Source organism: Anas acuta, chromosome Z, assembly GCF_963932015.1.
Source record: "Anas acuta chromosome Z, bAnaAcu1.1, whole genome shotgun sequence".
NCBI classification, from domain to species: domain Eukaryota; kingdom Metazoa; phylum Chordata; class Aves; order Anseriformes; family Anatidae; genus Anas; species Anas acuta.
Window position 1 is genome coordinate 39,412,647 of NC_089017.1, and position 26,905 is coordinate 39,439,551.

Below are 26,905 nucleotides of genomic sequence, written 5' to 3' on the forward strand. Positions count from 1 at the left end.
CTGTTACGTAGCTTCTTTCTTAAGAGGATCTAATGTAAATCCAAATAGTAAGAAAAATATATTTTACTTAAACTGGAAAAAAAAAAAGGGGGGGGGGAGGTACAAAAACAAAACAACACTTACATGGGAAATAAATTCCTGGGCAATCATATGTCCACCAGAAGAAAATAGTAAAAAGTTGGTAAGAAGGTGTGTTGTAAGATGCTGGGTATAACATTGCTCTGTATCTGTTATACTGTTTACAGCTGCCTGCAGATCTCTGACAGAAAGGGTAGTAGCGTTGAAGAGCATCATTAGATGGTTGTAGACTGCTCGAGCTTCTGCCTGTAAGGAACAATTCCAAAGGATGCAGGATCAAAAGAGAGTAAAGGTCACCTATGGTATTTTTCCTATGGATTTATTCACTAACAGGACACTGAATGCTTGGCAGAAACTACCCAAACATGAAAAGAGTCAGCATTTAGGCAGGGAGAACAGGAAAGGAAGGGCAGTACACATTTCTTTTATACTGATTCACACATACAAAGGTGAGCAGAAAGGATTTGTTAACTTTCTTTAATCTTGCAAACTAAGCGGGCAGGGCATCAAGCCAGGATTTGACCTTTAATAATAATAGGAAATAGAGAAAGTCCCTCAGTAGAACATGGTCAGGTTTTTGCATTGTGGGAAAAAGAATAGAGACTCCTCAAGGGCTTATTTCAGTATTGCTGGTACAAACCAGTCAAATCCCCATGCAACCTGACCTCAACTGATAAAATGTTCTGGTAAGAATGCAGTTCTTTCCTTCTTCCTGTGTTGTTTGCAATTTATGTTTTTACCTTTAGAGTTAGCCAATAAAAACTCATTTTTACTGGGTGTAGAAAACAGAAGACTTTGGCTCCTACACAATTGAAAATGAACTACAAGCAAGTATTGCAAAAAAATAAAAATCATAACTAATTCTGTCCACCCTATTAAAAACAAACCAAACAAATGTGTGTTTAAAAAATAACCAAGGGAAAGAAAAGAAAAAAAATCCACAACAGCAAACAAGTGCAGGGACAATGGAAAAATGTAACAACTGCAAATCCAAAGGAAAAGGACATCCATTTCTCAACCATGTTCATTAGGATAATTTATGTCAATCATTTACCTGACCTCATTTTTCTCATCCCTTTCCCATAAAACAGCTTCTATGTTTGAAAATGATTATGTTCACAATTACTTGTAATGCAACAAATGAAACCAGAATTTAAGGAAAGGGAACTGGAATTCTCCCAAATCCTTTCTCTCTCTCTGCATCCCATTCATGGTGTGCCTCCATCCCATGTGCCAGAGTAGGAAGACTGATAGCAAACAGGACCTGCTCCATGAGCTCATGCACCCTAGGACATCTAGGACAACCTCCAAATTTTGTTCCTTCAATATTTCACAGTCTAAAGGTAAGAAAGAGCAGATGAATAAATAAGTGAAGAACAGAATATTCTGTCCTGCATGTACAAGTGAACTCTAGTGAACAGTAAAAGCACTGCTGCCTTCTTTAAATCATTTTAACAGTATGAATTCCACTCTTTCTGATATCTAAGCTGCTACCTAAATTCAGTTGCAGGAATACAATCTTAAGTCATGAGTGTGCACCTTTCCATACAAAAATATACTGAATGAAAAGGTCCCTAGCTTGCAAACGTGGCAAGGAACTATTACTACTACTACTACTACTACTACTACTACTACTACTACTACTACTACTACTACTACTACTACTACTACTACTACTAAAATAAATCAAACATCTACATAAAGGCAGAAGCTTAGCATGAACTGTGGGAATACTTTTCAAGTAGCCTGACCTGTGCAAAAAGTCTTTTTCACTCTAAGTAACTGAAGAAAAGACTCATACTGAAATATGAGACTTATGGGAACAGATGAGTAACTGTGTGGGCTCTAAATGGAAAACGTTTTTTTCATTGAAGTTTATCATACACTGACTGAGAGTAACAAACTGATAGCATAAGGAACACATGGGAAGGTGACTTTATATGTGTGACAATATGACTTCATTCTGTGGTGCTGGAGGTGGACAATGCTCCATATACATAGATGTCAGCACCTACAGTCGTTTGGTTTCATTCACTCGTGTTTGTTGTTTGGGTATTGCCTTCTTTCCCACCATTGCACTCTAAAACCCTCGTTTCTTTGTCCCACTGTAGCTCTAACCTAACTCTACTCGATCAATATTCCACTCCAGCTCCTGGAGTATAAGAAATTTAACAGAAAGAAAGTAAAAAGTGATTGGCATGTGAGTTTGCATATGTAGTAGGGGGATGGGAAGGAAAGGAAACGATATATTGCAAAACATACTGGAGATGTGAAAAACACACTGGAGATGCAAAATGAAAACATAATGTTAGTGTGGTGTATTGAGCTGCATCTTTTTCTTTTTTCTTTTTTTTTTTAATTAAGAAAAATTAGATACTGCAGCCAGATTTTTAATCTCTGCTTTGTAGAGCAGATAACTTGGGCTAGTCCAAACTTGTGAATAGATCTAAATGTATTTAGTAGACTTTCATGCGTTTGATAGACTTTCATGCACTTGCAGGCACACAAAGACATGCACCAGACCACTCGGTTACAGAGAGTGAAGTTAGAACACTGCTTCATTCTGTTAGATATTTAGCATGTTAGAATATAACATACTTTTTACAGCCTCATACATGTCAAGAATTAATACAGAGATTTAAGAAGAATCAGAATAGATGGGTGAGGTTGGGATTCAGTGCTGTGTGTGATGAATGTCTTTACTGCTTCGACTGCTGTTGTGATTTCTTTTGTGTTTCATTCTCGGAAGATGCTATAACACAGGACCGCTGAATTCTGCCAAACAGAGATTTCAAAAATACCATTCCCAGCATAGTTTTATGTCTAATGAAAAACACATGAGTTATTTCAAAGAAAGCTAAAATGATGCTAATATATATAACTGTCTTTTAAAGGGAAAAAATTTTCTAATTGTCAACAAGAAAATTCACAAAAATTAGCTTCCAACTTCACTGCAACATGAGAACTTGTAAAACCAATACCTTCTCCAGTGCAGACCTTTCATTTTTTCTGGTGCATACAATTTGTTTTATAGCAATAAGATATAAGCAGACTATTAACTGCTTATCGTTGATTACTACTGTTACATCACTCACCGTTGTTTGAATCCTTTGTAGGTTTTTAGTCTGAGGACAGTAGTAAAATGCCAACAGCCACAGCAAAGCATCTGGTTCTACAGCTGCCTTCAGCAATTGTTCTGCAGCAATATCCAGCCACTCTCCAAAACAAGCAACCAAAAACCAGACTTCTAAAAGGTCAGAGGAACTGGAATATGACAAAGATGCAATTAAGTATTTCTTCTTATTAAACACTTATAAATTTCTTACATTAACTGCAAAGGGTGTTAGCATGAAAATAAAGACCACTAAGCTGTTCTTCAACAGATAATGTCTTACCTGTTAAGCAGAGCCACGTACTCTGTTATCTGCAATAAGGTCAACAGGGGCACTGCCCAGTGCTATTAACAGATTAATCTTATCAGCAAAACAGAATATCCGTGACACCAGTTTCCAATAAATAGCAGTGACAAAATATTATGTATTAAAATATACATCATAAAAGTATTCACAGTTTATGGTCTTCAGTCTAAGGATTTTCAAAACGTTAAGTTGTATATTATGTACTGTATTCTAAAATGCTGTTGGTTTATAACCAACCTTATATTGGTTTTCTATTTCTCTGTTTTGCTTTTCTGGGTTATTTTCTGTTAAAAGCACACGTTTTTGGTAATTAATGAGGAAGTACATTTAGGTGGGATAAATATAAAGTTTTTAAGGGTATTTATCTCCTGACTTGTAAAGTTTGGATCCTCTTTAATGAATATTTGGAAGATACTACAATCTGGGCTACTGCATTAAGGAAAAGAAGGATCAGAATGGACCACAGGTCATCTCTACACTCTCTCACATTAGTTCGCATGGGGAGATGCAAACTAATGATGGGCTTCCCGTAAGTATAAAGACAAACAGAGTGAGGAAGGAAGAAAGGACATCTGGAAGGAAAGCAAGAAGCAGGAACTCATATTACTATTAAGTGTGGCAATGGGTTTGAAGAATCAAAGGTTTTCCTTAAGTTTTATTCATGGGGATTCCAAGAGCTGCTGTACCACCCCTTCCAGGAAACTCCTAAATATTTCAGAAATTTCAAGAGTTAATGCAGTTGTTTGATTATTTCAGTTGTATTATCAAGGCAGGAGAGGTGAAAAGCCAAGGGCTAGGTAACAAAAGTAGAAAGACACGCTTCTATTATTGTAACACATTAAGATGGATGGTATTTGTTTGTTCAAAGCCTGAGTTATTTTTCTTTAAGAAATCATGGTCAGCTACTGGTCCCACATCACCTGGAGAATATCACGAGATGATAGTTAGAATAAACTGCTTTATCTTTAAGACTTCCTGAAGGAGGGATGCTCTGTTTTATGATGGAAAATGTAATACACACAGATAATATTCTATGTCTAGAGTATACTGTTGACTCACATTGTCTATGAGTACCTCAGAAACTGCTGACTCTGTAAATCATACTTTCATACCACAGAATACCAGGATCTCGAAATTCTATTTATGTCCTATTCCTAGGACATAAATCCATCAAACAAGCTTATCCTTATTTTTGGATAAGCTTGGTCACTGACATCAGACATAAGAGGTTGATATAGGATGGGCTGGAAAATAGTGTGCTGAGGTAAATGCTACAGAAGTCACTGCTGTTGATATTCCACAGCTTTTGGAGAGGTAACAGCTTGTCTCTGACTGCAGAGAACTAGAGATGTATGACAAAATATGAGACAAAGTTTCCTTAGATAAAGGAACAAGATCAGCACAATCTGAAGTTATTAGAATCCAGAAATGCAACATTTAAAACCTTTAAAAAACAAAAACAAAAACAAAAAACACAACAGCAACAACAAACAAATGTGACAGTGATCTGGAACAACAGCCTTCCCCTCAGCAAAATAACCTACTTATCTGACCATAATTCGATGTTGTGACAATATAAGTGACAATGTGACAATCAAACAAAGAAACAAAACAAAACAAAACAAAAACACTAATTAAAACTTAATTACAGAGAACAGATAACTAAGGGTAACATTGACAATATTTACAACTGGAAGCATTCATAGCTCAAAGGGTAAATACATGTCCTTAAACTTGAGCATTAAACTGATTTTAACAAGTATTAAGTAGAATAGAGTCCAACTCTTGCCTCGGCAGTCAAGGCACCAGTGAAATTACAACTCACCATGACTTTCCATCAAACTGCCTGGTTTGGAATCACATAACCTCCACTTGTTACCCCATTAAAGTTTCTGCCCACTCTGTACTGACAGCTACACTACTGCCATTGCCAAAAGTAGCCTTTCACTTCTTCCGGGATTTTTTTTTCTCCTAAACTTATGTGAGTTGATTTAAAATGTCACATGATATTTACCATTTACTGAGATGACTGCATGTCAATAAGTAATCAGAATCAGGAATAACACAATGAAAAAGCAAATTAAATACAGTTACTCATAGATATTAGTACTGAAGAAGACAAGTCAGATCCTTTTTCTTCACAACAGAGAGGGATTTGGTGGAAAAAATAATTGTTGTATGAGTCCCAAAGAAAGTAAGATACTCTGACAAGTACAGTGCTATTCAAACTAGTGTATTATCAAGGCAGAAGAGGTGAAAAGCCAAGGGCTAGGTAACAAAAGCAGAAAGACATGCTTCTATTATTGTAACACATTAAGATGGATGGTATTTGTTTGTTCAAAGCCTCTTTCTTTAAGAAATCATGGTCAGCTACTGGTCCCACTTTAAGGGCAAAAAGGTTTGAAATCACAGCAGACCAGGCACTAACAGACATTGCACTGAACTGCAGCTCATACAGAAAATAAGAAACAAGCAGCAGACGGCCAGGTCTCAGGGGGAACAGCAAAAAGCCTTTTTATGCTACGCAACAACAAAAATAAAAGCTTTCATGTGTTAACTGAAACCAAGTGCGGATTTAAGGATCTGCCTTCCAGGATGCTGTGAACAGGGGGACAGTTGGGTATCTTACTTTGCAAATCTATCTGGCCTATGCATTCTATATTTCTATTTAAATATTTCAGTTTTAAAAGCAAAAATAACTTGCTTCCTTGGAATTTAAAAGCAGTTCAATACTCTTTGGAAAGCTTATTCTTGGAGCAGATCTATGCAGACTTGTATCTAAACTCTAGCCAAGTCAAGTCTCATCAGAGACCCAAGACCCAAAAAGAAAGAATTACAGTGTAACAACAGATAGGGATGTATTTTTTGTCCCTATAGTCCTGGAACATATACTTCCAAAGCAGAATTCATACAGATGAACGCTATCTTTCATTACAGTATCTATTTTGGAAAACAAAGCAAAACAAACAAAAACCACAAACAAAACACTTAGGGCAACAGGTCAGAAACACCGTGTGTCAGCTCAAGGAGCAATATAGCAAACAATGCAATAGTCTAGCAGACATATCTTTATGAAAACAACAACAACAACAAAACAAAATTAAACAATACATGAAGTTTGAAGTTTGAATGTTCGTACAAGCCTGCAGAAACCCAATACAATCTCGTACATGAAAGAGAACAACTCACAACAGACTCTTTCCAATACTAGCTGTTTTGTTTTGGTTGAAAGAGTTCTCCTGTTACAATAATAAAATGGAGAAATGTCAGATCAACTTTCCAATAAGTATCCTCAGCTCCCCCTCCTCCAGCTCATAGCCTGGGCTCTGTTTTTCCCCTGACAATCCTTCCCATGTATTTTCTCACACTGCTCTTCAGGACTTTACTCCTGATGCTTTAATGAGCCAAAAGGGCTCCTTTTAAGCGTGCACTGTAACTCTGCATCCTAAAGGCAATGGCAATGCCCAAGGACAACTTGTAGGCAAGTTGCATTGGACCCTCTCCGGATATCACATTATTGCCCCAAGAACTTTTGAAAGTTCTGGCTAAACAGAATTAGAAATTCAATCCAGAATCAGTTTTAAAAGTTTAATGGGACAAATGGCAAAGTAGGAAAGTGAGCATTTCTGTTACAGTTAGCTCTTTGCTGAAACAAAAGCAAGAAGAGAAGACTTTGTTTACACAGGAGCTTATTGGACAGGTCTGTAAGTGCTACAACGTTCTGGTTCGGTAAGTAGTGTTAAGTCTTTAAACCAAAGCTATAATTAGAGAAGAAAATTAGACTTAATGAAATGTAGCCACTAAAGAGTTTGAATGGCATGACTTTTCACAAAGTAACACATTCAAAGGACAAAAAGTTAAGAAATACTGCTTACCTAATGTTTGTGTCTTCTACTAAGGCTTTGACCATATTGGAAATGTGTGTCAAGTGTTGAGACCAGCATGTAGCTGGCGATTCTGAGGAGGAAGGATGAAATAAAATTCTTAAAATACGATTTTTCAAATTCAAAAGATGACTTTTTTTTTTTTTTTCAAATTAAAACTTTCTGTCCAAATGGAACAGAACAATGAAATTAACCACATTAAGCGAGCATTAAAACTTGTTCAGGATTCAGTTATTACAAAGCACTTAGAATTTCCCAATTTTCAACAATAACTGTCCCTATGCTTCTTAGAACAATTCATTGACAGAGACATGTGAGGAATTACAGCTAGGAATATTATTCAAATTAGGCCAATGTATCCTTGTGTAAATTCTGCCTCGATGTTAGCATCTAATCACTGGAGTAACATTCTCAAAGGCTCTTGTATTGAGCAGAAATTACTGCTCATGAAAACCTGTATGGCATTGAGCAGTGATTTCTTAATCTATGTAAATGGGAAATCTAAATAAAAATAAAAATAAAAATAAAAATAAAAGACTTTGCAGAACCTAAAAGAACAGCAGAATTCAAGCTTCAGAGACAAACAACAAACAACACAGTATTTCTTGTCAAATACATGAATTTTCATAATGACATTTAATGGTGTAAGAAAAGTGTTTGTGTGTGTGTATGTATATATGTATAAACATATATATATATACAGACCTCAGCAACCTGTTTTAATTCCTAATATCACAGTTTTCATAAAAATATAATGCACTCTTTGTTATTTGTCTTTTAGTTTTTCTTGAAGTTAATATGTGTTACAGTTACATAATAATTAGATGTTCCTACAAAAAATACACTAAAAGAAAATTATTAAAACTGCTAAATCAAAACATCCAATCCAGAAAATGGCAAAATTTAGTCTTAGTCCCTTTTAAAGTTATTTTAAAACATATGAAGACAATGCAAGTTGGCTAATGCTGCAAATATGTCATTTAGAAACTTACCAAAAGGACGTCTCAGTAAAGCTACTACAAGGGGCTGGTAATGGTGAGGGAAGTAGGCCTTCAGTGGAAATTTATGCTAAAATAATTAAAAAAAAAAGTTATTTTAAGAGCTTTCTGGTCAGTTTTCAAAACAAACCCACAGCAAACAATCTCATCTAACATACTAACTAGCAACACAGTCTAAAGCAAAAGAACACAAAAGTAACTCTAAACTTAATTTTAATATTTAGTACACAGAAGGGAGATAGTTGTGAAAAAAAAAATCATTATAAGTAATTATTTATGGATTTTTTTAAAAATACCTGCATTAAAAAAGATTCAGAGGATTAAAAAAATTACATCTTAATGTTCTTAGTCTTTTTTTCCTGTAATCAGAAGAGTCTTCACTCTTAATTCATAAAGGCTAACAAATACTAATTAGTTTAATTTCATTTTCCACTGTAAACAGGCTCATAGATCATAACAAAACAAGAAATAATAATATCCACAAAATCTGAGGGCATGATGTGGATTATTGCATTATGTTCAATTAATGGAAAACTAAAATTATTTGGATCTCATTCAGCACAACGTAAGGTTGTCATAGATAACAAACCTGTCGTCTATTTATCTGGGTGTGTGAAATTTGCATGATGTGAACATCTCTGCTTGTGTAAATGTGAGACTAACAGCAGAATATCCTTTAATCTTGTTGCTCTGCAAGCATCTACAACAGGAATGTCCAACGTACACTATGAACTCCATCTGAAGTGAATTGAAAACAGGCTGACACCCAGGCCCAGAGGGTGCTGATGAGTGGCACAATGCCAAGCTGGAGGCCATAATCAGCAGAGTACCCATGGGGTCACTACTGGGCTCAGTCCAGTTTAATAGCTTTATTAACGATCTGGATGATGGGGCAGTGTGCACCCTCAGCAAGTTTACTGATGACACAAAACTGGGAGGTTTGGTGAATATATCAGAAGGTTGTGCTGCCATCCGGAGGCACCTCGTCAGGCTGGAGAAATGGTCTGATGGGAGCCTTGTGAAGTTCAGCAAGAAGTGCAAAGTCCTGCAACTGGGGAGGAACAATCCCAGGCACCAGTGCATGCTGGGGGCCACTCAGCTTTGCAAAAAAAGATCCTGGGGTTCTGGTGGACACTGAGTTGGCCATGAGTTGTCTACGTATCATTGCCACTAAGGAGGCTAACAGTATTCTTGGCTGCATTAGGCAAAGTGCTGGTCAAGAGATGTAGTCTTTCAACTCTACTCAGCACTGGTGAGGTGGCATCCGGAGTTGTGTGTCCAGTTCTGGGCTCCCCAGTAAAAGAGAGACCTGGACATACTGGAAAGAGTTCAATGTAGGGCCACCAAGGTGATGAAGGGACTGAAGCACCTCTCTTATGAGGAAAGGCTGAGAAAGCTGGGACTGTTCAGGCTGGAGAAGAGAAGGTTTGGAGGGATCTCATTTATAAACACCTGATGGAGGGTGCAAGGATGACAGAGCCAGGCTCTTTAAAGTGGTGCCCAGTGTTGGGACAAGAGGCAACGGGCATAAACTGAAACACCAGAGGGTCCCCCTGAACATCAGGAAACACTTTTTTACCATGCAGGTGACTGATTAGGCTGGGCTGACACAGTTTGCCCAGACAGGTGGTGGAGTTTCTGTCCTTAGAGATACTCAAAAGCTGTCTGGACATGGTGCTGTGCAAACCTGCTCTAAGTGACCCTGCCTGAAAAGAAGCGTTAGACTAGATGATCAACAGAAGTCCATTCCAGCCTCAGCCATTCTGTGATTCAAGTCTCCATACCAACAACCTTAGAAGTCTTCTGGCTTCTTCCTTTAGGAATAAGAGTCAGCAAATAGATCACCTCTTCAAACGCAGACTGGGAATACAGACTATAGAATGTGACAAATCTCTAAACCCAATGAAGACCACATTCAGTCTAAGAAAAAACTTATTTAATTTGTGAAATTCATCTATGTACCTTATAAATAAATGGGGTGACACATTCTCTCTCTATTTTTGTTGTTATTGTTCTGTAAACAACAGTTAATTTTAATTACAGCACAGTAATATGTGCGGTCTTAGGCAGTCAATGTATCACTGGTATGGTAAGACTCTAAGAGCGTACTTGTCAAATGGAATTAGGCTAATTAAAAATTAATAATCCCTGTACTAAAGTATGCGTGTAGCCAATTAGCTTGCATCAAGAATCCCCAGGAAAAGCAGCTCTTGACACAGTCAGTAGAGGCCAAGACAAACCGCAGCGTGAGTTACGTATCAAAACGGTATTGTAAAGCATGTAAAAACCAGTTTTCAGCATATGGTTTAAGCAAAGTAAAAAAAAAAATAAATAAGTAAAAACCGCCTTGTGCCATACACACAGTATTTTAAGCAGTCCTTTCCTGACATAGACCATCACGAACTGCAAAACAAGGTACCAAGAGATAGAACTACTTTGGATGTAGCTGATTATAATAATTGCCATGATATCAAATGGGAAATAAAAGTTGATGACTGGCTTAAAATATTTATGCAGCTATTTAAAACAACATTCCCAGGTGAAAAACACTGACAATCCTAAGGGAAAACAACCCTGGAGAAAATCATAATTTCCATCAAATAAAAACAAGAGCTTTCAGTTCATGAATTCACAACTAACTTTTCACAACTAACTTGACCTTATCCTCAAGTCAGCTCTCACTACTATCACAAACTGGAATTAAATTTGCTTCTACACAAGACAGAGAAGGTCATCCCAACATCTCAACCCAGTACAGCCTACAAAGTTATCAGAAAAAACAGCACACACTGCAATAGGGAATCATTCTCCTCCTACCTACCTTGCAAACCTGTGCAGCTGCCAGACATGACCTGGTTCTTCAAAACATGTTTGGGACACATCTGTTTGCATAGCCTTTTTTCAATCAACTGTACTCTAAATTCCTATGGCCTCAGATGATCCAGCCATAACCTTCTTCATCTTCTATCATTACTGGTAAAACCATTAATTTGCTCCAGTAACATTTCTTATGGTAAACATTAATGGTAAAACCAAGAAATGTTATTGGAGCAAATTAAATCCCCTATCAAGGACATCCAGATACTACAAAAATGGTTGCCCTATGAATATATGTAATACTGGTAGACCACAAAAAAAAAAATAAAATCACAGTGATTTAAACAATATTTAGGAAGTAGTCTGTGTCTGCATATTTTTATGTCAACTGTTAGTTAACATTACAGTTGATTCATAAACTGTGAAACAAGGGATTTTAAATTCTAAGAATGAAGATAGTATCTAAATTAAAAACCCATGAATTAAACTGTATAAAAGTCAAATGCAGGAAACTTAACATTTAAAACCACTTTCAAAGAATTGGGCAATAGTCCATGTTGCGATGTCAGCAGATGAAGAACTTTCACCATGAATCAAACATCACCTGCACAACAGGATTAGCCCTTGGGTGTCTGATGGGTGTGGGATCTTTACTTGTGTTCTCCACCCAGTCACTCACACCTGGGGCTACACAACATGCTGCTGCCATGAAACCAGGGTGGCATAAAATTAACACGCACGGCACCTAAATATTAAGCAACACAGCTGCAGTTTCATCCTTAAATCATATTGCCTGAAGCTAGAAGACAGATTCAATCACAATGCTAATTAAAGGTCAGTACATCACAAGTTCCCAGATGAAGTCCCCACATTTTCTTAACTACCATTTCCTCAAATGGATGCAAAAATCAAACAAATGGAAAATGTATTTGAGTCTAAACCAAAAACTATTAAATGATAGGATAATTTCCAAACTTACATCATATGCATTGGAGTTAAAAATAAGCAAAACTGTCAGGATGTGAAGTGACAGTGATCCGGTAATCTAAAAAATGTTTGTAACCTATAAACAGAACAAAACTTATTCATATCTCCCATTGTAAAAATGTAAAGTAAAGAGCTGATCTTGCTGATGGTTAAAGTAGTACATACAAAAGTAAATCTACTTAATTCAGTTCAGTAAGAACAGTGTAAACTGTGCAGAAGAAGAGATGTTAAGCTGGGAAATTTGAAGCTTTAAACTGAGGAAAAACTCCCGAGGCATTAATGACCAGAAACTGAAACTGTTTTGCATGCTGCTTGTTCTACCTTTTGGTATTTGGTATCCTACTTACTGATATTTGTGGAGGGATTGAGTGTGGGGACACAGACAGGGAATGGGAACAAGGCTGGGGTTATGACCTCTGTTTCATGTATTATAAAGAACCCTACAACTGCAAAAGAAAAACTAATCTGAACTTTTTCATCCTGTCTGTCAAAGGTGCATGACGATAATGATGCTCATTGTACAGACAGAAACTTCAGCACCATGACAACTGCCCTTGACAAAAACAACAGCTTGTATGTTCTCAACAGGTTGTAGGATTATTTCAGGATAAACTCAGGTAAATTGCTCTGGTATATTGGTTTCACGCTGCATTTTTATTGACGGTTGAAAATGTCTGAACTAAACTTTGGCGTGCATGTACAGCCATAGAGTTGCTACCGTTTCGCTCATTATATTCAGTCACCATTCCTATCAGCAGAATTGTTATTTTCTTGCAAAATTATGTATGTTCTCACTGTAAAGGAAACATTAAGAAGTAGGTCTTGACCAACCTGCTTGTTTTCATTCTGGAGAACCTGAACGAAGAGCTGTGTAAACACCTGTATTATGGTCATAACTTCTGGAGTTCCATCAGTTTCCAGCAGTGCATTCCTAAGCATAAACATTGAAAAGTTAGATTATGACAGATTAGATAATTAGTCCCCCAAACACACCACTGTTATTGAAAGGAAGGAAAAAAAGGTACATTCCTCCTAGGCCGTAGCTTCAAGCTGTGTTTGAGCTCATCACACTGATTATGCCAGTGTGGAAACTGATAGAATACCAACTTCACATGTTTTTGTTTTCTTTTGTTTTTAAGAAAACATATACAACCCCTACAGATACTCTGGATTTATGTGCATAGAGTATACACACAGAAATGTAGAATTTTCCTTACCAATACGGGAAAACTGATAAAAACAAAAATCAGACTATCAGACTATCACAACTTTACTAGGCAAATTTAGTTTTAGAACAGTCTCATTGGGTTCAAGGCAAGTATTCCTATGCCTACAGTTAGGCATATTTCATTGCTTTGTTGGAAGGCATCCATGGGCCATCTCAAATTAGAAAGAAATTACAATCTCCTGGGGCATGGTACCTGGAGGAAAAATATGAGAGAGAAAGAGGGAAAGAGAGACTTAAATTGTTAAGTACTGTACTCCTAATGTAGTCAGAAGAAATGGAAAAAAAAAAAGTTGTCAATCAAATTTAAAAGTTCCATCTATAGCAAACTAGACAAGAAGACCAATCTTAAATATTAAATAATACAGCTGCAGTTCAATCACTGTCTCTCCTTAGTGATCATCAAGCAATGAATCAGCAGCACAAACAGAAATTAGTATACACCAAATGCATACTTTAGATCAGTAATTACTGCAGATTTAATTAGAGACTGATTCCAAAGTCCTTTCATTGGAGAAATCACAAAATCCGTTCTGGAGGTTCAGGAATGTGAACCCTTTAACTGACTTTCCATAGGGCATAATGAAACCTTGAGCAAATGGAGCACAAATCACATGGACAGCCAAGAGTAATTTTCATTCCCATCCTTAAAAGATGTGTAATGGTCAGGAAAAAATTGTTCAAAGTAAGCTGACACTGGGATTTAATATACTTTTTTTTATTAGAGACTTATTTTTTTTCCATAACAATCAAGAAGACGAGAACAACGAACACATTACTGTAATTCAGAAATTTCATAAAGCTGCAGGCAAATATAATCTCTAGTTTAAACACAAGAAATAGTACACAAACTCAGGCCAGGCTTATGGACTTTATAGCTGCACAGAGCAACAAAGTAAGCTTCTACTTTGTGGAAAAAAAAATCATTAATATCTTGTATCTGCATCTCCCTGTGAAGAAACAATTTAGCACATTAAGGCTCAATAACAAGCATGCAAATAGTAGGAAAAGTTATTCCTGAAACAGACAAAGTTTAGATGTGTGCTTCTAAGAGTGTACTGCCTCTGCCCTGCACTACAGTTTCTGAAGTAGAGGCTCCTCTGTCAGTACCTGAACATATGCACCTAGAAGGCTTTTTTTTTTTTTTTTTTTTTTTTTCCCTTCTTATAAAGGAAAACACTTGATGAACAAAGATCACCAGCTTCTTCTTAGCATTACTGTTGTATCAAATCTGATTACCACAGCAACAGACCATCTTAAAAAGAATGATAAAATAAGAAGAGAGACAAGCAAAGAGAAAAAAACATTGAAACTACAAAGGACTGGAAGCCCCCATGTGGTGAACAATATACATAGCTTCAAAATAATGCATTCGAACAGAAACTCATTAATAACAGGCAGATCAATAGCTTAGTGCAAATCAGAGCATATCTGATGTCAATCCTGAAGATAATTAACATCATGTCAAAGATGCCACATTGGTAATTGCAAATATTATAGCTACATTCCACCTTCATGCTGGCATGGGCCAAGCCATTACAGAGTATTTACAGTTTTCACATCAAAATAATATTTCAACAACAAATCTCTACTATAGAATAAAATAAATTTCAACTTCTAAAGGCTAAAATACAATGTAGTCGATTATAATCGGCAGTTATAATGTAACTTTCAATAAAGTTCTCGGGATTTTTAACATTTGCTATTATTTGCAGTATATTACACAAAGGGGTATACTGAGGCATTCTGCTAAGAGTATATTATATTAAAACATATCTCATGAAGGAAAATCTCAGTGTTTAGACTGGTAATTTCAGACACTTTCCACTATAATTTCAAAACTTACTTGAAGATTTCATTAACAATTCTGAAAATGGCAGGATGGCTTGCTGCTTGTGGCTGTTTGTAAAGAAATGAAAGGAAATCAGTCATTAAGAAGCAACTCAAACAACTGTCACTGTATAATCTATGGCTTAATTCATGGATACTATTATGCTGCAATTATTAAACTGTAAATCTTACCTCAATTCTTACTAAACACTCAGATTTTCTAAGGGTTATATTTTCCAAAATAACTACATTAAAATCATGAAGGGACAGCCACAACGATACCAAGCAGGCTAACAGCTAATAAATGCAAACACCTGGGATACCAAACTGTTTATGACAACAATCACTAAAAATACTAAAACTGGCAGATAAAACAGGTTGTTGCATGCAATTGCTGGAGGCAAAAGACATGGAGAAGATTTTAAAAAGCTTTTTCTTGCCTTTAAAGATGATTCCTTTTGGATGTGCTTAGAGATTCTTGATACGTCTTCAAAATGAAATTCCAGAAATTATATTTACTTCCTTTGTCTTTAGTACTACCACATGCATTTTGGTCCAAGACATATTTTCACAGTATTATGTTCTGTTAATTTCAGGGTTGCTAATATGAGCTAAATATCTCAGTGCATCAACTATTTTTATTTTATTTTTTTTAATTAGTGAAGCTTTTTATATTTGTGGTTCTACCACATAAAAGACTATTTTAAGAAAATTATATTAAACATGCATGGGTAAACACACTACTTGCTAATCCCATGTTCTTAAATTCTAAGATTTATTTAGGCTTTTATAAAGCAGTAATATTATACTCCTATTTACATGGTCTCCAAAGTGCATTAGCTTAAGTAAAAGTAAAACAAACATAAAGCAAACTCGTGGTTTTGTTGTTGTTGTTGTTGTTGTTTGTTTGTTTTTGTTGGTGGTGTTGTTTTGTCCTGAAATTAGCACCTGAAGATTTGATGAGAACATAATTACTCAGGAATATGGAATGATGCATGTCTGGTTAATTGCATATTACATACTTCAAGACGCATGGAAGGAGTACACATGGCATTTATTTTAACAGCTCTAAGTGTCTGAAGCACCATTCCAAAGAAAAATTTTTTGCATCTGTTTCAAGCTAGAAAGTATCCAGTAAATGCGATTTTTCTTTTTGCTTTTTAATTACACACAGGCAGAAGGAGGACTTTACCCTACATGACAACCTCAGAAAACAAAAAGACAACCTTTAAGACAAACTGCCTAGAAAAGCTCTTAAAAGGACAGTTTTTGTTTTGTTTTGCTTTGTTTTGTTTTGTTTTCCCTCACAGTTGTCTTTGCATATTGGAAATACTAGGTAGAACCTTATTTTTATGTTTTCCCACACTTTGTCACATGGCTGTAGCTAGGTTTGTCCTATTGAACGTATGCCATCTAGCGTTCATGAGTATTTACAGTTGGTTGCTTTGATGTATGAAAAACAGCATTCAGCTTGTTGCAGGGCTGGTCTCCAAAATTCCACGGTTAGAGGGAAGAAAAAGAAAAAAGAAAAAAAAAAAAACTGTCTGGATGTGACAAACAAGCAAACAAGACTTATTTTTTTCTCTTAAAGAAAACCTGGACTAGACAACCTCCAGACATCCTTTCCAATCTCAGCCACTGTATGGAAACAGTGGAGAGTTAAAGCTATGTTTACCAGTCCTGTGGGTTAAATGGTTGAATTCAGCAATTTCTCTGACGCCTTCAGATACACTACCCACCTTTAACATACAAACCCCCTTTTGCCTAAGACATGTTGAGTACAAACTAGAAAGGGTCCACCAGTACGTTCCCCCACATATAAAGATCAAACCATGGCTCTTTTGCAAAAGACCAAAATAAATTTTCAATACTGCAAGTCTTTCCACCTCTTCCTCACCCACAGCACCAATCTACAATGCCACCTATTCATTAAGGAAAAAAAAAAAGAAAAAAAAAAGAAAAAAAAAAAGTTACCTAATTTCACAATAATTTCACAAGATTTTGATAATAGACTGTATCCAATTCATTTGAAAATACTCAAAATAAGAATAGTATCCATAGCACCAAAGTCTTCAAGGCTATCTGAAGATGGAAGATGTGCCTTTGGTGTAGCATGGCATACTAGAGCAATTCTGGAGCTTGGGAGAGATTCTCAAGTTTGGGAGGGTTTCTCACAGGGTTTCTGGGTTTTAACATTATTCTCTTTTTTTCTTTTTTCTTCCCTCCCCCCCAAATGAGAGATTTTATATTTGAATAATCTTGTCTGCAATTACACGATATTTTTTAGAGAAAGCTCAGAAAAACTAACATCTTGTCTACTGGCAGATTGTTCAATCACTTTTCAAACAAGCACATTCCATATAGCACAACATGTGCTAAGCTGAAAAGATCCAAATGCAGGGAAATGTAATTGCATGTGTAATATCATGATTACATATTTTCAAGAGTGTGAGATGTGGAGCTTCAAAAACAAAACAAAACAAAACAAAACAGAAATCAAACAAAAACAGAGCCATTTGCCATTTTTAAAAGGAGCAAAATAGGAAAAATACTTTTTTCCTTTTGCCATTCACCAGTGACTTTGCCTGACTGCCATGCCTTTTCAAATATGATGGAGAGTGGTTTGGCAAGCACATTAGAAGATGACAAATATTAAGCCTTCTCAACCTATTGCAATATAGTAGGGTTTTCTTATATCTTTGAATGAAATAAAACTTCTTTGGAAAGCTATCTAAGAACAGAATACAAATTATAATTGACATTGATTTGTTTGCATACTTCTTTACAAAAATGGGCTTAAAATTAGTGTATATATATATGCATATATCTCTAGTAAAGTATAACATTCTGATGTGTTTTTACTTAAATTTTAGTTGTTTATTCACACACAAAATATTCAACATTACTTCAGCAAGGAAGACATCTATCCACCCACCAAATTCTGAAGAAGCCAAAAAACAATTTGTGATGGTCACTTCACTTGTTTTTGTTACTTTTCAATAACCATAGAATTTCCAATATTAATTCCAGTTTAGACCAAAAACCCACAAACCTAACAGCATACCACATAAGACTACAAGTTAGTGGACCATCACACTATAATTACACTTGGAATTCAAATATGAGTATTTCATATCAAGTTGCTATTACAATAGAAGTATAGTATTTTTTAACCACGGGGTACTGTAGGTCACTATGAGGTTTATGTATAGTTTGGTTGCTGTTTCAAAATATTTTGTTTAGATAAATGGCCTTGATAATGCAATTACAAAATAGCTTAACGATTTTTCTTTCTTATCATATACTATAATCAAAACACCAACATATACCTTCCTATTTGTACTCTGTAGGTCTTCTTTCAAATAGAAGAAATGTCTAAACCTATCAATTGGCGACTCACGTTTCCACTTTTTTATTACTATACCCATAAAGCAAAGAGGTCACATCCAATAAATGCCTTCATCCAACTGTCAAAACATGCATACCCATACTCCTAAATAAATATTCAAATGCCTTTCAGGCAGACTGTTGGATTCAAGGTGCTGACTGATCTAACACCACACAACTATCCTTACAGTACCAGGTACAAGCCGTATATCGTTAGATATTGTAGACCACAGTTTCTAGATCCAATCTTTTCCCTCTATAATTCTGAAGATTGTAATCCCATTGTTTTTAATTCCTAAACCATCTCCCTTTTATACATCCTCTCTCTTCTGTCAACTCCTACCAATAAACTACATCCATCTTCCAAATGCTCTCATCTTTATGCCTGCCTTCATTCCACTCCTTGTCCACAGGATGTCCTCTCTAAACCAGCATTCAAAGCTGCTGCTCTGGTCCTTCCCCTTCGTGAATGTCTTTTTTTGAATGTATCAAGTCTTTGGAGCTGAGACAAAGAAGAATAATTTAAGTGTGCTGGCACAGTAAGGTTCCGTTATTTTGAGGTATCAGGATGTGATAAAACAATGTAGGCATGAAAGTCATTAACAAACATCTATAAACCAATAATTAAAACAAACATTTTACTTCCTGCTACATCTTAACTTAGACTTTTCTTCTCAGCCATGTGTGCTACCATGTACTGCATTCAATGCATAGTGTATCTGATACATAAAACTATGTACAGGCCTTGTGTATAAGCTTTGCTTTCTGGGATACCTAGAATCCCAGATGATGCACAATATGCTGTTGATGCCAAGCATTTATGAGATTTGCAAGTACTATAAAGACCCCCTAAAATAGAAATTTGCAGATTCAATTAAAACAGAAGAATTTTTAAAACTTTAGACTTCCTATCTAAAATACTTAATCTTTCATAGGTGGAAAATAAGATGTGATGTACCATTTTTGAGTGCTATCTATCTTAAGAAATATGTAATTTAAGTGTGTAGTACATATGTTTTCTCACACTCTAAGTAACCAGTTTGCATATAGCATTGCTAACTAGCTCATTATTTTGTAAGAGGTACAGAGTCACTATGTTTTCTAACAGGAAAGATTTTTGGTGCATTTTAAAATAGATCATAATCACAGTTTAAGAAATGTTATGTATTAAGAATTTTATTCAAGTTTTCAAACAAAACCAAGTAACTAAGCAGTCCATAATAATAGTAAACTACAAGGCATTTCAACTTTAGCAGTCTAAACTGCTAAACTTCAATGGGCACAGAGACTGAGGTGAAAACAGATTCAAATCCTCCCTGGCAAAAGGGGATAATTTTTAAAGACAGAGGCAGGTATGCAGCACTCCTACCAACAGGAATCTCAATTTCTTCATCTGTTTTTCATCACAGGATGAAACTTCTTTTTTGCCTTCAGTCAATTAATTATAAAAAAAATAAAAAATTAGTGAAATTTATGACTCGAGATTTGCTTTCAGCAATGCCAAAGTTATTGCCACATGACAGCCCCGTTTCCCTCAAAGATGCTGACATATTTGAAAACCATCACTTCCTAAGCCTGAAAGAGCAGTATCAAATGTACTACAACATTGTACATACCAGAAATGAATCTTTTATGACAGAAGCCACTTCTTCCAGTGAATTCATCTGAATGGAAACCAGCTGGTCTAAAACATGTAATGTAGCATTTTCAAGGCTTGGTAAGTGACGAAGCCAGAGACTGAGGACAGCTGATTCTGACAGGGAGATTTTCTTCCTGGGTTAGAGGAAAAAAATAGTGTTTTTTCCTTGAAAAAATGGAAGACATGCAAAAATGTAACTTTTACTTTTTCTTTTTTGCTGCAGGTTGATCTCCTGCAGCAAAAGAGAAAATCTTGTTTGCAGTACTCTAGTCAGTATAAAAAAAAAATAGTGGTAAAGAGTAATAAGGAATCGTCATCACCTAAAAATGATACTTTCCTACACATCTTTAAAATCTAAAAACCTGGTTATATCAGACCCCAGCAAATGTAACTAGGGGGCTTGAGACTGGTATTTGCTTAGCCCCAGAGAAAGGTTAGACTCTATACCCACTCATTTTCATGCCCAGACAGTTTCCTGTAGATCTGTCTGCTCAGAGAGTATCAGCAGCTGGCAGGTAAGCACAAAGGTCCTGTACAATTTTACTACTGGCTGCGTCAAAGCATTACCTGTCTTCGCACAGTAATAAGGAAAAAATCAAAAAGAACTAGGCAGAGGTAGATAATTCTTGACCCTACCAACACTAACAGGAGCCAATGCTCCTGTCAGATAAATGCTTCAGAAGAGAAATCTCTCTTCACCTAAAGCTTTCAGCTATAGCTCAGCTGAAGTATAGCGTTATATCACTAGGAAACAGAAGGCATAGTTTATTTTGAGACAGCACCACAATGTGCTGGCACACATCAAAACCTTTTACAGTAACCACCCAAGAAGAACAGGTATTGCAGTACAAAACATCCTGGAACATTTTTGCAGCAATTATTATTATTTCAGATCAAAAACTTAAAAACAAAACAAAACCTAAATAACAAGAAATACATGTCTTGCAGTTAAGATTAAAAATAATTAGACAGAAGAGTACACGCAGACTGAAGCTACTGATAAAAAAGAAAAGAATATTAGCAGGAAGATTTAACGCCATTTTAGGTTCTGATTTTTTAATGTTTTTTATCATGCCCTTGCTTAAGTATCAGCCTTTGAAATTTTTATTTCTATTGAAAAGCTGTTTTTTCATTCAAGTCCATTAAATAGCTTACTTTAAAATTGTACTTCTGTAGACAGGAAGAAATATAACCTTAGAATTTCAAATTTTTTAAGTACTGTCCAGTTTTAGGATGACGTATAATTAATATAGTATCACTATTAAAGCACATATGCACATCAGAATAAATTATGAATGATGAGAGATATTTTTCCACAATCCTCTTATTTTCTTTATTTTTGCAGTAACACGGTAGGTATTGTAAACATTATGCCAAGAAAAGAAATCTAAGAAGGTGTTCTTAGATGTATTAGAGCTCCAAGAGTTAAAAACCATATAGGAAGCAAACTGTAGTCATTATCTTTCTGCGACTGAAATTTCAGTCTCAGTGGGACACCGCTAAGTTCTGGGAGCACCATGAGCCACAGTTTTCTTCCTAGCATTTACTGACCCTGTTTCTTGGAGCAGGCTTCACCCATGTTCAGAAAGAAAACTGTGTCCAGAATGCAATGACAGAGTTAGGGAACAGAATTAAATTATTAAAGTGGAAAAAAATACAAGTACATTCATCTTAAGATAACAAGATCTTCAGTAGCAAGCCAAGAGTGTACCATGCAAATGACTTGTGAGCCTACATCTTCTCTCAGTGAAACCAAATACTTTTGTCAAGGGGTCTGTATGAGTCACTTTGTCAAAAAGACACATGAACTGAATTATTTTTGCTCACTGTGATAAACAAGTAGCTCAAAGATTAAGCAATGTTTATTTTAATCAGAAGGACCTCTTACAACCATCTAAAGGATTCAGATTCACTTTATGAAGTGGCAAAAGCATGTCACGATCGACTGCCTATTGGCTCACTGTCATTAGTATAAATTATCCATGCTGAAACTGTGTACTTGCTCTGCATTACTGCTTGTAGACCACAGTCATTCTGAAGCCATGCAAAAAGGACGACTGAAAGGCAGCTCACCCTTCTTTGGGACTCATCTTTCACTACAGACTTTGCACCTTTCACTGCAGACCTTCACATTCCTTTTCCTCCTGTTTTCCTTGACTTTCAGGAGCATGTGCACAAACAAGTACCTGCGCTTTTTCTATGGATTACTGATTTTTGCTGGAATCCTCAGAGGAGCAATGATGTATATAATGCTAAAAAATCTCAGAAATAATGCTCTTGGGTAAGGGGAAGCAATTAAAACTTTGATTAAAAAAGAAGAGAAATGGATAATTGTAGTAAAGGATTCACAAAGGATCCTTTCTAGTATCAAAAAAAAAAAAAATCTGTAATACATAATTGCAACTTGATTATGGTTTTTTGTTGTTGTTGTTTGTGTTTTACGTTTTTATTTGCCTTTTTATTTTTAAAGCTTTGATTTATATTTCTCTAGCATTAGGTGATCTTTTATTTGTCCCACACCAAGATCACCAAATCCTCTGAAAATAATGACAGTCCTAGAGTAAGTCAAGAGAAATGAGCAGTGCACAGATCTGATATTCTTGCAACTGCATCCTATGTTATCTCATAAATATGTTGTAACATCCTGCTACTTCAAGTCTGGCAGCTTCAGAAGGAGTTCAGAGAAAGTCATTTCACAGGCGATTCAAACACGAGATGCCAGAGACTCCTAAATCAAAGATAAGCTGTCATCTGTCAGGATTGGGTGGAGTTTCCTAGCTGGCCAAAGGTGACTGAAATTGTCTGTTGACACAGGTACATAACAACTTTGTCACAAAACAAAATTAGGAACCATCTTTCTCAGTTACAACTTGAATAAATCAAACTCTTTTCTTCCCTGGCACAGCCAGTCTTGCTGATGTTCAGATTCTCTCAGCTGGCTTTCATCCATAGATTGATTTTATCAAAACAGTGGCTTTAGTGGCAGCAAAACAAGCAAAACTGTATTTCACAAATTGCTTCTATAAGCCTCATTAAAAATAATCTGCTGAAAATCAGCGGAACTGAAAATCTTGAGAATCATTTTCACAGAAAAGAAAAAAAAGAGATACAGAAATATGGAACCACTTAAACAAGAATTTATCTCATGCATTGAAAAGTAAAGATGGCTCTGAAAATGTCAAGTTATGCATGCTGATACATCCAGATGAAAAGTAGATAACATTTCTATTAAAAGCAATCATATTATTCACCAGCTTCTTAAAATCCTAAAACTTTTACCTTTGATTTAGAGAAAAGGTGGGATAAAGTCATAGTATTTAAAGCTGTTATGCCACAAATTGTAAATCACCACTTTAAAATTCTGCTTTGGCTGACAACCTGAGCTCTGCCATTCAAGTGCAAATAAAGTATCTTATTATAATACAGAAGATGTAGAGTGCATTCAGCACACAAGTTTAAAGAAAAGACATTTAATTGAATTAATCTTTATCACAGAAAGCAGAAAGATCATATGGACCTTACTTTAAATCATACAGCTACTTACTTTAGAAAGGCATCATTCACAGCCCCCAAGAACTGTGAGCTCAGGATTTCTTTTGATGAGCCTCCATGGTAAAGAAGAAGAGTTTCCAGCAGTGGAGTTATATCAGGCAAAGTAATAAGAGGGAGACAGAAAAGGGACACAGCATTCACACGACTGGCTGGAACACTGAGGAAAAATAAATACAGAAAAGAAAAGTCAAAATTTAAATTTCTAAACCAACAAGGTAAGAAAAACGAAATTAATTCCAGAAGATTAAACACAAGAGATGAATACCTGACTGCAGAAAAAAATATATATTTATTGGAATAACTGTTGACTTACCATTCTGCATTGCCTATTGCATATTGTCTGACAGAAGCGTGATATTTTAGTGCAGAAAGAATACCACATGAGGGATATCAACCCAATTCTGAAGTGCAGCTAGTTATGTTCACTCAGTAATTACTGCCTTCCTAGCAGGAAATACTTTGCCCTTCCCAGAAAACAGCAAAGGACAGGTAAAGAAGCCTACAGTTTCACAGCTCCCATGTACATTTGTTAGATTCTCACAAGAGACAACCTATCTGCTTTTAACACCTCCTGTTTCCTTGACCTCTCTCCTCTCAACAGAGAGAACTGCTATAAACCAAACACTACAAATCCTGCTGACTTCAAGCATTCGGGCAAAAACTGTTTGTCTTACACTTAAAGAAATATGTAATGAATTTCAATCTTTATGTACGAACCACTCACTTGACCTGCTTGCTAAAACTGCACTCTTGGAAATGACTAAAGATAGCGATTTAGCTTGCCACAAGACTAAGAATAAAAATGTCACATATAAACATATTTTGAAACATGGAAGCTGATCCCAAAATATGTTGCCTAAAAAAGGTCACTGGCATATGTTGTGACAAAATGCTATGATTTGTAGACACAGAACCATAATGATATCCACAGTGAGAGAAATAAAACATGACACCTTTTCAAAGACTCAGATTTCTGATTAAGTACCCAATCAAACATATATTTAAGGTTTTTCACTGAAATATTTTGAGATGCAGTTTTGCTATGAGAAGTGATTATGTAGGAATGGTAATTATTACGCTAACATTTATTCTGCAGTAGTATTTTCCAGGCTACACATGCTAAGTTCGCAGGCCTTAGACTCTTTTTTTGAATCAGTTTCCTTTACAAAAAAAAATATCTAATTCCTCATCCAGGATTAGCAAATGTTAGCTGCTTACTTTACTGTTACTTTTAACTCTGGAAGAAAAACCCTGCAAAGGCATTTTTTTCTTCTTTTACATAATCTTTAAAATATGTTCTTGGAGAACACGGTGCAGTGCGTGCATTTCACTGTGTGCAATGAATTTCCACAGATATTGTCCATGTTGCTGTGAGCATCACTGAACACAGAAATGAAAATAATGTACACCTCCAACTGCAAGCCCTATCTGGGGAGTTGGAATTAGATGATCTTTAAGGTCCTTTCCAAGCCAAACCATTCTATGGTTCTATGATTTGTCTCTGTAAATTAAATAAACAGCCATATTGTCATTTCTATACTCCAAATCCACTTGAAGTTCAAACTTTTCCTTTTTTCCTGGTAGAAACTAGATATTCCTCTTCTCAACAGTCTCAATAGCTTTTCAGCTCAGTCTGCTTCACCCTATATTATAAAACGTGAGTATTTGTTTTCTACATTCAACAAAGCTTTGTGGTGCTCCTTACTAATCTGTCTACATGATCATTTATACTTTTTTACACATACATCTAGGTACAAGAGGGAAAGGAGAAAAACAGCCAAACTACGCAAGAGAAACAGAAGGCATCACAACGCTGTGAGGATCTTTCAATCAATCTCCTCTTCCCTGTGAATTTACTGGCTATGTGGCATTATATAGGTAATAAAAATCATTTCATCCGTGTCAGCAGCTTTGACTCTGAAGAACAGGATATGCACAGATCACACATTTTATGCAAAGATCACACATTTAAAGGAACAGACACATTCTAAGTATATAGTTTATATTTAGAATACCTATTCTTGTTTTTGCTTTTTTTTTTTTTTTCTAGCTGAAATACATTTAATTTGCAAATAATCAAAAAGGTCTACCAAAACACTTTGAGAATAATAACTTTTAGAGTATTTACAAAAGATCATGATTGATGTTTCAAGGCCAGTAGAAAGGCACAATCATTTTGAAAATAGTTATAACAGGCAAATGGTTTTTTTTTGCCTTTTTTTTTTTTTTTTTTTTTTTTTTACGTAGTATGGATGAAGAAGGTGATTATTCACACTGACTACATCCAGACATGTACAAACACACTACACAACATTGCAAAATGAGTATTAGCATCTCCTGATAATCTAGATTGGAGATCTGCCTACAGCACATCACAATTTCCCACACACCCACTTTTCCAGACTTTCTTCCTTAGAAAATCAGGACATGGAAGCAGTTAAAGGGTGGAGATACTATGTGCTTGGGTACATTTAAGATATTTGTTTGTGAAACACACAGTATTGCCACAGCACTATTTGGTACCAGATCAAGGAACTATTATTAGAAGGAAAATGAGGGAGCTTATTTAAATGAGCATGGAAAATTTTCTCATTAATAGCAAGTGCATAGTAACACTTCTATATAAAACCATTACACAAGGAAAAAAAATACCTTGGAAAAAAAGTGTTGTTTTGTTTTGTTTTGTTTCAGTAACTGCCAGTTAAGTTTGGCTGTAAGAAGGTATACAGCAGTAAACACAGTGATTATCAGGTAACATGAAGCACAGCTTAGCAAGCTTGTCCACACATGAAACATGCATAACCAAAACTTATCAACTGAAGCCTAAGTACTTGCATTTCCAAGACTGCAAAAAGGTCCTCACTGCACTGTACTGATCAATACTAAAACATATCAAAATAATATCTAGGTAACACCTACCTCCCTTGAACAGTAAGTCCATTAAATTGATTTCCTCTGAGTTCTGTTACTAATGAGGAGACAATCTGTAAAATAAAATAAAATAAAATAAAGTAAAGTAAAGTAAAGTAAAAGTAAAGTAAAATAAAATAAAATACATATACTGCAAAGAAACAGTCACATGGTTCTCT

General features: G+C 35.7%; 1 protein-coding gene across 4 annotated transcripts in view; it reads right to left on the reverse strand.

Annotated features, from left to right (window-relative positions):
• FANCC (FA complementation group C) overlaps nucleotides 1–26,905 on the reverse strand; it is an 81,898-nt gene that overhangs the window by 4,536 nt on the left and 50,457 nt on the right. For all 4 annotated transcript variants that reach the window (XM_068667230.1, XM_068667228.1, XM_068667229.1 and 1 more), the window contains 9 exons: nucleotides 26,736–26,800; nucleotides 23,809–23,973; nucleotides 20,242–20,398; nucleotides 15,255–15,307; nucleotides 13,015–13,114; nucleotides 8,374–8,449; nucleotides 7,373–7,454; nucleotides 3,174–3,342; nucleotides 124–324 (listed from right to left, as the gene is read on the reverse strand). In XM_068667230.1, the coding sequence (XP_068523331.1) occupies nucleotides 124–324; nucleotides 3,174–3,342; nucleotides 7,373–7,454; nucleotides 8,374–8,449; nucleotides 13,015–13,114; nucleotides 15,255–15,307; nucleotides 20,242–20,398; nucleotides 23,809–23,973; nucleotides 26,736–26,800 (1,068 nt within the window). The remainder of the gene's footprint in view (nucleotides 1–123; nucleotides 325–3,173; nucleotides 3,343–7,372; nucleotides 7,455–8,373; nucleotides 8,450–13,014; nucleotides 13,115–15,254; nucleotides 15,308–20,241; nucleotides 20,399–23,808; nucleotides 23,974–26,735; nucleotides 26,801–26,905) is intronic.